Source organism: Anguilla anguilla, chromosome 5 (genome assembly GCF_013347855.1).
Source record: "Anguilla anguilla isolate fAngAng1 chromosome 5, fAngAng1.pri, whole genome shotgun sequence".
Taxonomy (NCBI): Eukaryota; Metazoa; Chordata; class Actinopteri; order Anguilliformes; family Anguillidae; genus Anguilla; species Anguilla anguilla.
In genome coordinates this window covers 53059693-53073364 of record NC_049205.1, presented here as the reverse complement: position 1 = coordinate 53073364, position 13672 = coordinate 53059693, and the positions used below count along the sequence as shown (strand labels likewise).

At 44.9% G+C, this 13672-nt stretch overlaps 1 protein-coding gene across 3 annotated transcripts in view; it reads left to right on the top strand.

The window, feature by feature from the left end:
- LOC118227005 (cGMP-inhibited 3',5'-cyclic phosphodiesterase B-like) overlaps positions 1-12609 on the top strand; it is a 45914-nt gene extending 33305 nt beyond the window's left edge. For 2 of the 3 annotated variants that reach the window (XM_035417053.1, XM_035417051.1), the window contains 10 exons: positions 303-394; positions 1488-1678; positions 2422-2556; positions 2882-2993; positions 3423-3536; positions 5210-5409; positions 5777-5980; positions 6327-6488; positions 6867-7131; positions 8057-12609. In XM_035417053.1, the coding sequence (XP_035272944.1) occupies positions 303-394; positions 1488-1678; positions 2422-2556; positions 2882-2993; positions 3423-3536; positions 5210-5409; positions 5777-5980; positions 6327-6488; positions 6867-7131; positions 8057-8277 (1696 nt within the window). In that variant the 3' untranslated portion in view covers positions 8278-12609. The remainder of the gene's footprint in view (positions 1-302; positions 395-1487; positions 1679-2421; positions 2557-2881; positions 2994-3422; positions 3537-5209; positions 5410-5776; positions 5981-6326; positions 6489-6866; positions 7132-8056) is intronic. The other variant, XM_035417052.1, reaches the window with a different exon arrangement.
- The last annotated feature ends 1063 nt before the right edge of the window (positions 12610-13672 follow it).

Here is a 13672-nt window from a genome sequence, read left to right as displayed (position 1 = left end):
TGGATGTGGAATGGCCATTTTTCTGCCTGTGTAAATATTGAAATTCTACGTATGACCCTACTCCTTAAAGCATTTCCCATGAACTCTACACGCTGGCACTTTGTGGTTTTTTTTCATATTGCTTACATCACATTTCAGCCAAAAAAAACAGTTTTCACTGCAGCAGGTTTAATTGTGATAGCAGGGTGGTTTCTGACCTTGGCTCTTCAGATGTGTGTAGCTACACTGGTGAGTGTGGCGGCGAATGTGCATATTGCGTGTTGATTGACAGCTCTCTCTGTGACCCCCCCTCTCCCCTTCAGCTGTGGGCGAGCGACGCTGAAGGGCACGCCCTGCGCAGAGGTGGCCGAGGGCCTTGCGCCGCCCCCTGCAGAGGCGGAGCTCAGACACACAGGTACTCCCAGCATGCCCCAGCAGGTCCCCTGGGACGGACGCCCCCTGGCACTCACTTCCTGTGAGGGGCACATTTTAATTGTGACCCTGTCCCTGCACATGAAGTAAATTACAAATTACATTTGTTATACATCAAACTATTGTCCTTGACCTTTGTCCTTTGTATTTGTTGAAGGTTTTGTATTGAATCTGTATGTAAAAGCGTACAGACACGCTTCTCATTTATTAAATACCTGTAGTGGTACCTAATGAATAATAAAGCATCTCAAACATTATAGAATAGTCTGCAATAATGGGTTGTTTAGTCAGGTCTCAAAAGACCAGTAAAAGGTCAATGGCTCAATGTTCCAATATAAGGGATTTAATTCAGTTCAGGAAGAATTAATTAAAAATCCTAATTTATTTATTGATTTGCTGAAAAGTAGTGACAGCACAGGTCTCACATACGTTGGCACAACTGTGACTCAGTTGTGTGCGCCTGCTTCAAGTCACCTTTGCCAGCCGTGAAGAGAATGTCCTCTCAGGGGGACAGAAACGTGTGTCTGTCTCTCAGCTGGCAGAGGTGACAGGAAGGGAATGGGAAAAGCTGAGGCATGAAAATCTGTGAGCTGCTGTATATCAGCACACATCAGTCTTCCCCTCCCACTGCTCTCTAATAACCTCTAAGAGTTATTATGATTCAGTATAATACCCTTTTATTATCCAATCACCATTAAACCAAGCTCTTCTCTTTCTCATTCTCACTAAGGGCCAATTGTCTGAGATGATAATATCATGTGTTAATAGATCCATTTGGAACCGACATGCTTGTTTTGATAAGTATCTAAAGCGGAGTGGCTGGAGAGCGGTAGATTACACTGTTAATTACGGGGAGCGGTGTTTTGCCGGGTAGCTGCAGACGGCCTCTGTGCAGCAGGCTCAGGAAGCCTAACAGGGTCATGTGATCAGACGATGGGTCATGGGTGTGTTGGGGGGAAGGTGAGCGTACGGTGCGGGGTGAGACAGGCGTAGGGCGTGTGAGGGTGGTGAAGGCGGGCCGTTGTCGTGGATGTTCGCGGACGAGAGAGCTGAGATGACCTGGCCCTTCTCCACAGCGGGTGAAGGGACGGAGGACGCGGCGGACGGGCGAGACAGGGCGGGGCTGGACGGAGGGGCGTGTCCAGACCTGGAGGAGGCGGAACAGGAGCAGCAGCAGCTGCAGGAGACGGAGGTGCAGTCAGGAGTAGAAACCTTTATTATTTCCCGTGGGAAAATTTGTTTCGCAGCCAAACAAAATCGCAGCACAGTACGTACCATACCAAATCTGAGACATTTAATTACATTAAAAATGTTATAAGTGACCCAGAGCGGGTATTTGCTATTTTAAAAGGATACTACAGCAGGGATGAATGACTGCCTGTATTATTCTGGCCAAGGGGGTCAGAGAGACACCTGCCTTAGGGTAGGAGATTGAGCTCTGTCAACAGGGGGTGGGTCGAATCATTTAAAATAATCTCTGATTATTCTTTTATATAGTGCAGACAGGCTGGTTTGTGACTGCCCAGTGATTTTACTGCTGATTTTAAGAATTTTTCCCTTAAATCCCTTAAATTCCCTTTAGTCTTGGAATCCTTGTACTTTAGGATGGATCACTGGCAGAAATGCTTGTCACACCCAGAGGATGAGCCACAATGAAATACAAGTTTTAAAGTACTGATAAAAAAACTACATGTATAAATGAACTCCCTGTCATGAGAAGCTTTCTTTGCTCTGTAGAGCATCACTGGGGTTCTGTAACATTTGAAAATAGATAATAAATGTCTTGTTTGATAGGATGACCTTGTTATATCAAATCCCAGTTATGTATGGCCACTTTATTACAAGTAAGGCCTGTACATACGGTGAATGTGAAAAATGATACGTATGTGCTAGCTGTTGCTTCATATCAGAGAAGAAATGTAAACTCTCGCTCCCTCTGTCTCCTTCCCTCCCTCTCCCTCCCTCCCTCCCTCTCTCTTCATCTCCCTCCCCCCTCTCTCTCTGTCTCAGAGCGAGCAGGACTTCTCCTTGGACCCCCTGTTGGAGGAACAGGAGACCCTCATGGAGACGCTCAACAACTGGAACTTCCAGATCTTTGACCTTGTGGAGCGGACCGGAGGGAAAACGGGCAGAATCCTCAGCTATGTCAGTGCCGCTGCTGCAGCTTTGCTTTATAGACACGCTTATAGACGCTACATGCTATATCTGCCCTGTGTTTGTTTTTACACTGACCGTATGCACGTACCAGCTTCAGTCTGTGTGCTGTTCCAATAGCAGCAGTAATCAATAATAATATCAGTAATATTAATACCATATGTCACGCTCTGGCCTGCCCCCTGTTACCTCATCATGTACGTTGCCTCATGTAAACTCATGTGGAGTGTACTGTGTACTGTAGCTGTCTCCTACAGTACATGCAGTTCTGCGGCTGGATTTTAATGGGCTCTGCTGTGCCGTTTCCTTTCCCCAGGTTACGTACACTCTGTTCCAGGACACCGGCCTGTTTGAGATATTTAAAATCCCCATGCGAGAGTTCATGGCATACTTCTGCGCACTTGAGAACGGCTATCGGGATATACCTTGTAAGTTCAACGTTAATGTTCTCTCAAATAATCGCAAATGGATTGTGTGTCGCCTACAGATTTAGAGATTAACTTGAACTTGAATTACGTTCAACAACGCAGGATGGTCTCTAAGCTCGACGCATCCTTAAATAAAAAACCACTTACTCAGTTCTTAAGTGTGGATTAAGGTGTGTATTAACTTGTCCAACCAAACTTCAGCCCAATAGTGTGCAGCCCTCCTGAACAGAGGGCAGATGCTGCAGTAATAAGACAGGCTTACATTAGATACTGGGAGGAAGAAGGAAAATGGGAAATAAAAAGATAAATGCATGTTCTTTACGCTTTTAAAAAAGAAGAGCAAGAACAGTCAGGATGGACCTTGTTGGTGGACGTGCAGGAGACTCGCCACAGGCGACGTGTTCTGACCGTGTGGCCTCCTCTCCCCAGATCACAACCGGGTCCACGCCACAGACGTCCTGCACGCGGTCTGGTACCTGACCACACAGCCCATCCCGGGGTTCCAGCAGATCCACAATGAGCATGTGACAGGAAGTGACACGGGTAGCTCGTCCCTCTCTGCTATTATCCCTTTTATCCCCCCCCCAAACCCACGCACACACACACACACACACACACACACACACACACACACAAAACACATCACCCCAGCAGCTAGTCCTAAATGTATAATCTCTCACATCAAAATAATTCTATTTTTCAATATATGAACTGGCATATTAAAAAAATGAATTTATTTCATTTTACAAAGTGAATTGAAAATTGAAGAAATATATATTTAATGCATTATTGAAACCATATGTGACCCACAAAGAGTAATACGATTTTAATATTATACAATATATAATAACTATTCATTTTGCATGCATTCATCAAATTATTTCTAAAATCTATTTCTGTTATGATAAAGACACCAATCGTGTATTATTTATACATTTTCTGTTCTCTAATTCCTGTATCTATAAATGTATCCCTAGTATAATTTGTGAGAATGGTACTTTTTAAAATCCATTTTATTTGTATTTTCATTTGGTATTTCGTATGGACGGAACATTCTAGCATTAGCCTGGAGGCTCTGGCTTCAGCCTTGGCTCGGGCGTGTCCAGCATCGACCCCGCGTATCTCTGACGCGGGCTCTCGCGCACGGGCGGCGTGTTCAGACTGCTCCGCCGCCTCGCTGTCTCTGTTAACGGCGGCTGACGTGCGCTCTGTCCGCGGGACGGGAATCAGGGCGCCGCGCCGTCCCGTCCCCCCCTGCCAAACGGAGCGCCCCGTGCTGCGTCTGAAACCGCCGTGCCCTGATTGAGACGTGCTCTGTGCTCCGGCCCGCTGCTGAGCTCAGCGCTTTGGGGCCTGTCTCAATCTCCCAAATGGAGCGCGGACTGAGTCACGCTTCGGCTAATTCCGGCCTGGTTTTTGCCCAATTTTCCTTTTTTTCTGTTTCCACTGTAAAGCGCCTTTGTGGCAGCGCTATACAAATAAAATTGGACTGAATTCAATTGAATTATTTTGGCCCTGTGGTGACTAAGGCATTTAAAGTTACAGAACAACACAGTGAAAGAGAAAAATAGGGATTCGTGTGTACATACATACTGTACGCCGTACCTCTTACCAGTGCAGAGCAGCAGCTATGGGTTTGATGGCACAGCACCAATCAGACTTTGCAGAGAGGCTGTCCAATCACCTGCCATCCTGTGCTGTCTGTCAGGTTGATTTGTAACCGTTTAGCATCTGGTTACCGTGTCTGATTTGTGTTGGTTCCGGCTGCAGTGAGAACAGCTGCACGGCACATCTGTGTGTTAGTCACTCCCTGAGAGGTGACACCTGCTTGAGAACATGGCCCAGGGAGGCAGGGTTTTAGTCTGCATTTCGTTACGGACTAGAACCTGCTCTGAGGTTAACGAGCGCCCACAGTCTGTCTGCATCAGCTGTGCGTGAAGTGTTACTCCTGTGGCACCAAGACTACACCACTTGGCTGGTGGGCCGCAGTGAATAGGTGGTGATAGTTTATCCGTGAATACAGTTGGACATTCCAAATACGGCCATAAAGCAAGCAGCAAATGTGCATCCAGCTATTGTATTTAACATATACAAAAGTACTAAATTCAGCAAGTGTAATTACACGTCATTAAGTGCTAATGAAGGCAGAGGACAGTGTTGTAATCATCATGCGCAGGCTGGTGATGCGTGGGTCTCCTCTCGGTTCCTCTCCTTAGACTCGGACAGCGGGATTTCCCCGGGCAGGGTGGCCTACGCTTCCTCCAAGTCCTCCTCCGTCTCAGACGACAGCTACGGCTGCCTGACCTGGAACGTCCCCGCCCTGGAGCTCATGGCCCTGTATGTAGCGGCAGCGATGCACGATTACGACCACCCCGGCCGCACAAACGCCTTCCTCGTGGCTACTAATGCCCCACAGGTAAGTGCACCATCGCCTTGGCGTAGTGAGTCTTTGTTAACCTGTCCTTCACTGCTTTTGTAAGATTGCATCGTGGTTAATGAGATGGTGGCTGAATATGTATATTCGGTGAACTCAGCTTGTCTATCAAATGGGGTGACAGGACCATAGACATGAAGCATATATGTTTCCCATTTAAAGGTTTTATTCTTTTTAATTATTTTTCATCAAGAGTAAGAAAGATGGTTTTGACAATCAAGCCGTTATAAGTGTAAGGCCAATAAAATGTGAAATATGACTCCACCCCTGCTCCGCCTCTGACTCAGCCTCTGACTCTGGCCCCGCCTCTGCTTCTGTTGCCCCTCCCCTCCTCCTCTTCCCCACCCAGGCGGTGCTGTACAACGACCGCTCGGTGCTGGAGAACCACCACGCAGCCTCCGCCTGGAGCCTGTACCTGTCTCGCCCCGAGTTCAACTTCCTGTCCAACCTGGACCACGTGGAGTTCAAGCGCTTTCGCTTCCTGGTTATCGAGGCCATCCTGGCCACCGACCTGAAGAAGCACTTTGACTTCCTGGCGGAGTTCAATTCGAAGGTGGGTAAGAAGCCCTCTCTCCAGGTCTTGCTGTCACACACACTTGCGCGTGGCCCTGAGAGAATTGGAAAAACGTGATGTCCACCTTCCTAAGAGACATCACATGCTCAGGCATTATAAAAAGTCTGTATGGCTAATATATCACATGTAAGTGGTCTCCTTTCCTGTTTTGAAACTGGAATAAACTGAGGATTATTAGAAGCTCTGAAAAGCTTTTGTCATTTTGCTTGAAGATACTTGAAAGTTATGTTTTAGCCATTTAGCTTTTTTTGTTTGTTTTGTTCTTAGCTTACCGGTTAGACCCTGCACATTATTTCCTGCACATTGTTTCCTCATATTCAAATAGGTAAATGATGTGGACAGTCCAGGAATTGACTGGACTAATGAGAACGACCGGCTGCTGGTCTGCCAAGTGTGCATTAAGCTGGCGGACATCAACGGACCGGCCAAGTGTCGCGAGCTCCACCTCAAATGGACTGAAGGCATTGTCAATGAGTTTTATGAACAGGTATTTATCTCCACTGACTCTTTACTCCCAGATTTTTACACCTCGAGCCAGAGAGAAGAAAAAAATGCCAGGATCCATTTAAAAATGAACGGTTCAAAAAGTGCCCGTTTATATTTATGTATTTATCAAGCTTACTGTTTAAAGTCAAGCTAGGCATAATACTTTTTCATGCTGCACAGTTGTATGTTTTCTCGGAGTATCATGCCTGTGTACATTAGGAATGAAGCTATGCTACCTCGATTTGCTCAATATATGATGTCAAGAGGTTGACCCGATGGCACATCCCATGATCCTTTGCATGATCCAGCACGTGACACACTAGCTTTCCCCGTCCATCCCCAGAGCAGACTGAGATAGGCCGTGTTTGCCCATTTCCAGGGTGACGAGGAGGCGAGCCTGGGACTTCCCATCAGCCCCTTCATGGACCGGTCCTCTCCCCAGCTGGCCAAGCTGCAGGAGTCCTTCATCACCCACATCGTGGGGCCGCTGTGCAGCTCGTACGACGCCGCTGGCCTGCTGCCTGGATACTGGATGGATGAGGAGGGAACGGAGGACGAAGCGGAGGAGGAAGAGGAGGAGGAAGCAGACAACTCAGAAACGGATGATGAGGAGTTGGAAGAGGAGCTTGAACCAAGTCATAAAAGTAAATTACTTACAGATATGTAGAACTTGTTAATTAAGTAAAATTAATGAATACTGTATTTATTTATTTATTTATTTTTGCCTCTCCTGGTTTTTTGCCTCTCCATCTTATTCTTTGTTAGTTGTTTCAGGGGGCTTCAATCAAGCAATCAACCTTTATTTAATTCTCAAAATATGCATTGAGGGAACAAGCCCTCACTTACAATGGTGCTGAGATTGCAGAATTCATCAAAACAACAATGCTAAAAGTAAAAATAATTTAAAAATTAAGTAACAAATTAAAAAGAATAATAAAATAATAGTTATAATAACACTAAAAATGAATGTCCAATTAATACCTTTAATAATAAAAGCTCAGAAGGGCAACTATTTAAAAAAAAAAAAAAAAAAAAACTGCCCCAACTTATCTGTTGCAAATGTTAAACATGTACGAGAGGTGGTTGACTGGCATTATAGTACGTGTGAGGCAGATGTTGGCACGAAAGTAAATCAATCGTCTGTAGTGGAGTTCAGAGAATCAGCTGTTTGTGTTTGCACACGTGTGTGTGCCCATGCAACATTGACTTGCACCATACATCTAGGAATCCTTGCTGCTGGGAAAAATCCTAGGGGAAATGCTGTGTAATAATTACCACTGGTTGATGTGATCTACAAGGTCAGATATGTGGATTGTGAGAAGCTCGATCTAATGAAGTTTATACCGCTCTAGACTGTGAGAATCTCGGTCTAATGAACAGTTTATACCGCTCTAGACTGTGAGAAGCTCAGCTGTAATGAACAATGCATACTGCTCTAGACTGTGAGAAGTTCAGCTCTAGTGAACAGTGCCTCCTGCTCTAGACTGTGAGAAGCTCAGCTCTAGCGAACAGTGCCTCCTGCTCTAACCCTTGCGTTGTCTCTCCCCCCTGCGGCGCCCCCTTGTGCAGAAAGGAGAAAACGACGACGGCGGCGGCTTTTCTGCAACATCATGCATCACCTGACAGAGAACCACAAGGTTTGGAAAAAGACCATCGAGGAAGAGGAGAAGAGCAAAGAGCCCGGCAAACCGCCTCCCCAGCCGACGCCCTCCGAGGCCCCGCCCCTGTCCTCCACCTCCGAGGACATACAGGTGATTCAGGAGGAGGCGGAGGAGGAAGAGAGGCCGTAGCAACGGACAGGGGTGGAACCCAGATTGGAAACTGGCAGGACTTCCTAGGGAGGGGTACGTGTATGCGGAGGGGTACGGCAGGGGAGGTGAGACCCCCCTAACACCCCCCCCCCCCCCCCCCCCCCCCCTCCCCGACACACACGGGCGATGGAGCCATCCTGCTGGACCTCTCCTTGATACGCTGAGCTGTGGTGCTGACGCCCCCCTACACTGAAGCACGCCTGCATCGGCTCAGAAAAAAAGGCCTTATTACTGTGAGCGGACTCCTCCCGCAAATCCTATGCACTTTGACCCCACGGGGGAATAAGATATAAACAAACAATGAAATGACAGAAACAACCCTTGTTCTCTGCAGATGGGGAGGGGGCAGTTTTTTTTTTTGGGGGGGGGGGGGTGCGGCATCAGGAATGGATGGAGAGCGGGGCAAGGATGCAATCTCTGTGTCGTTGAGTTATGCAGCTGATGCTGTCTGGTTGACCGCAGAGAGCGTTTTGATATCTGTGAGGTACTAAAAATAAAATAATAATATGCCTCTTTTAAAGTGATTGAAGTTACCAAAGTGAAGAAATCGAGAGGGCAGCGTCTCTGTGACTGATTCAGGCTCTGCCGGAAACAAAAACAAGAAAATATATATTTAAAATATATATGAAACATATATATTTCAAATGTGCCTGTCCCATCATATACTCAACTCAAAACAGTTGAGGCTGCATATAGACAAATAGTTTATTTTTTTATTTTTATTTTTGTTTTTGTTGCACAAACTGTGCGGTCTCTCTCCGCCCTTGGGCTAATGACACGAAACACTGTATACGCAGACTCTGTTAGTGGAAGCGCTGACATTTTGACTGAAGACAAATGTGCTGCCCTTATTCTTTATGATGCCTTCTACCCTTGTGTGTAGCCTGCCTCGTTCATTTCTTGTTGACATATATATTTTTTGGAATGCACAGTGGTTCTGAAAACTTGCTCCATTCTGAATGAGGGATATTTCATTTTTAAAATCTTTATATGTCTACATACACAGAGACAGACATAAGCGCGCATGCACACACATACGCACACACATACATGCACGCACACGCACACATGCACATACTGTATATACATTTTTCACTTTTTCTCAGGATGCACATTAATATTAAATTATTTTGCAAGAGTTCTGGTGCAAAGTCATAATGCCCCCCTGCCCAAGTGCTTGGTATGACTGATTCCACAGAAAACGGGTGAGCTGCATCACTGAATGTGAAAAGTCTTTTGGTACAGTATGGCACGGACCAGAACCTGAACATACTAACCAACAAGGAGATGCATAGTGCACAGGGATGGCTATTTTTCTGCTGACTTGCTGTTGGCATTATTGACATGTATTCCTGGTTCGGGCTGCCGGGTGGCTCATCCTGTTAAGGCACTGATGTGTGTGTGGATGGGCCCCTTGGTTTTGTATGGATGAATCTGGGCCATGCAAGTGTTGGCTGTGGCTGGCAGCTGTAGAATTGCCTGGAGAAGGAAATGCATTCAGACTGCAGGGACGTGTCTCCTCATGCACTAGCACCCCCCTCTGGTCATTCTAGTCTACAGGCACAAATTGCACATGAAGTGTCCTCTTTAATTCAGTGTGTGAGTTTCACGGCTGTGTTGCAGAGTGACTAGAAGCAGTGGCTTGATTGAGCTTTCAGGGAAGAGAGTGTACTTGTGTGCACTGTCCCGAATCGACTAGAGATCGCAGCGATGAGCATGAGCACACACAATTCCGGCGCTCCAAATTGGGTGTACATGGGGGTTAAATTGGAAAGAACATGCGTTCTTGCAAAACCTCGTTGTTTTCTTCAGAATAACTTACTGCTGATTCCTGTGCGACACTGTCTGTCTGTCAACTGTCAAACTGTCAAAGTCTGTCAAATGTATGTCCGAGGCCAGTGAGCAAATTAGCAGCGTTCAGCGTTCCCCTGGAGAGCGGCTGCTGAGCTTTTTTAATGGTTTTGTGCTGTACCACATAGGACACATACAATTTCTATTTTTCTCTGAAGCAAGAACTTTCAGCATTCCACTAGAAGTCGGAAAAAAAGCAATCACGTCGGACATCATGAAGGCCAAGCTCCTTCACTGAGTTTTTATAGAAACGTGTTCCGACGATGATCAATGTTCTCAAGCAGCCAGTGTAACTCAAGCTAGTGTATTTAAAAGGAGAATTCAAAAATGCGCACCTTTTACTACCAAACAAGTGTTTAACCTCTGCACAGAAAGAGTATCTGCATATATATTTTTTAAATAATCAACTGTATCACAATGCATCTGTTTTATATGTGTGGTTGACATGATGTTCTACACACAGAAACCTGTGATTATCATCCTGTCTCTAGTGTTTTTATGAAATACTATTTACGGGTGTGAAGTCTGGGATGTCGAGAAACTGGGATTTGGTGTTAATTCCTTTGGGTACAACATGTGTGTTCCATAACCTCACTTATCTTGGACCTCTTTAGTTTTGCATTGTTATTCAGTCCAAGTTGTTTTTCTTCTTCTTTTTTTTTTGCCGAACCAATGAAGGGGTTCCCAAACTGGTTCCAATGACCCCTGAGTGTCCATGAAGAAGACTAAGGGGGTCTTCTACAAACTTTAAAAAATATTTTACCCTTTTTAAGAAATTTTTAAAAAATATTTCCATATATCATATGAAAACGTCACATATTAGACTTATTTTCAGGTAAGCTAACCCTCTTCTATTTAAAAATCCTGGTTTTGGTCATTATTAAATATTTAGATTATCCTAAATAGTTTTATGTCTTGTATGGATCTATGATATAACCTTGCTTCCATATATCACTGGGTTAAATACTTGGTTTTAGCCAGTAATACAGTTAGATACAGGTGTCTAAAGATCACATCCTCATCCAGAGTGATGACATTTTAAGAGCCACAAATTGGACAAAGTTTGGGAACCCCTACCCTAGTGCTCTCAGGATTTTTTTCCCACAATGCACTGCTCAGTGTGGAACAGAAGCATGACGCAACCGTAGGAAGGCACAAAACTAAAATGAATGAGGAAAAATACATATGCTATTACCTGGATACCTGGCCAAAGGTACCTGTTTCCTCGCCAGCAGAGGGGAATCTAGTGTCCCTTTGTCTGGCACAGGCCCATCTGTGCTGCAGGTTTTCCTTTTTGAGTCATTAAGCCACACCCCTGCTGTAGCATTATGTCATTAGTAGCGCATTCTCCCAGAGCACTCAAATCAACCACAGTGTATTGTCAGATTAATCAGATTTTATGAATGACTGTCACCAGTATGTAGCACCTAAATGTGTATCTCAGATGTAATGTTTAAACCTTACGAAATATATGTGTGGCGGGGAGGGTAAAAGTCTCTGGTCTATCATTTTTAGTTTTGAAGGTGTGTGTGTGTGTGTTTTTTTTTTTTTTTTTTACAGCAAATATGTTTTTGTGTGTAACGTAATATGTTGACTATAAAATCCAAAGTTCAAGGAATATATTTTAATAAATGTTGAAATACACTGCATTGTATCATTTCTCCTTTTACTTGTGAAAGCTATGCATATAGCATACTATTTCAGTGTATATTATTGTGTGTGTGTGTTTGTGTGTGAGGATGTCTGTATCTGTTGTTGACCGATTGATATTGTGCATATATGCATCATGTTCTGATGGACTCTTGTCTGCTTGCTGTTAATACTCAAACATACATTTAATCTTCTGCTATTTAACTTCAGAGACTTAGGCCTAGACCATATGGTAGTTCTGTATGGATATTGACAGAGGAAATCCACAGGGAACTTCGGCTCTTGGGAGATGGTTGAAAATGGCTGATTGTCGGAGTTTAGCTCTGAATGCAGGGTGATCTTTGTGCTCAGTCCATCAGAGACTGGTGACACGGTTGTTCATCTGCCGCTGTTTTGACGTGTGTGACTGTCAGGGAGAAGTCTCCGCTCTGTTCACAACGCTACGCTCGCTGTCTGTGTCCCACGTCCCCGGGGGGGCGATGAAAACAAACTGGCATCCCAGCGGACAGCCTTCGGTTTGTTTCAGCTGTCACTCACGAAACCGCGAGGAAGCTCGATTATAAATCACCAAGAGATTTAGAGGGCTCTGCTGAAGTGAACCTAACCACCAAAAAGTTGCTGTTTTAAGAGGCAGTTGTTTGTATGGATGGGTATTATTTGCATGCTGTGGACCTGCAGCAATGGCAGATTGGTTGCTGTTATTTAGCCTTTTTTTTCCACAACTGGCTTGTCTAAAGCAAAAGGTTGATGTTTATTTATTTGTCCTTTTTGGTTTCATTTTTATGTGAAAATAAACTCTTTGTCCTCTTCTCCTTTTTTCCAGTTAAACTTAATTTCATTCGACTGGCGAAATTGTGCTTGTGGGAAAAAATCATGTTTAAGAGTAAAAGTTGTGGATGAATGTTGATAAGATCCGGGCCTTCGTGAGTGGAGGGCGCTCTCTGTGAGAGAGCGATGATTTCAGATGGGTATGCATGTTTTAGCTCTTTCTCTTTGCGCACAGTCAGCACTCAGGAAATAGTTTATGGCTCGCTTGGCCACCCTCCAAATGCAGGCAAAGCTTTTAACTAAGGATTTGAGTCTAGTTTAAATTCATTGTTGCCCATCAGTGTGGTTTTCAACTCTTGTGTTACAATTTGATGATGCAGTGCTTCAACTTTTGTAGCTGCGTTTTGTGGAGGGCGGTAATTTTAGAAAAAGGCAGGCCCTCGTTTTCAGTAAGTGCAGTGAAGTGCACTGCACTCGTGCCTTATTAATTACAGTTTCCCCCCCCCCCCTCTTGCCTGCTGGCAGATTTTTTTTTTTTTTTTTTAAGTCAAACATGCAGTCACATTTTGCAGCATTACGTAATGGAATGATGAAACTCCATCCTCATCCAAGGCACCCATATGTTCTATTATGGGGCTCTGCCATGATATTTTCCCAGCTTTCCTGCTTAATGTGGTACGCCAGTTTGCAAAGGTATATCTGTACCATTGCAACATAATCCCCCCTTAAGCTCTGGAGGGTGAGGGCTAGTGCATACGCAAATAATCCCCTAGTCTATAGGACGTATACCAGGTCTATACCTGGTCTATAGGACATATGCCTGGTCTATACCTGGTCTATAAGTACCTTAAATGGCTGCACCACTCAACCACTCAGGGGCCTTTGTGCGGTCAATGGTCATTCACTGTAATGATGCACTTCGTAACAAATTAGCTGGAGAGATTTGCCCAGATAGAGTAGAAAATGGCAAACAAAAGCAGAATGGGAAACAATGCTTTGGTCCCCATAGTTCACTGTGCCTCCATGGGCCACAGGAGAAACCAGATGTGTGGATCAATGTAAATGGGCTACAGACTGTTGTTAAGGAAGTGAGTGAATTCCTGGG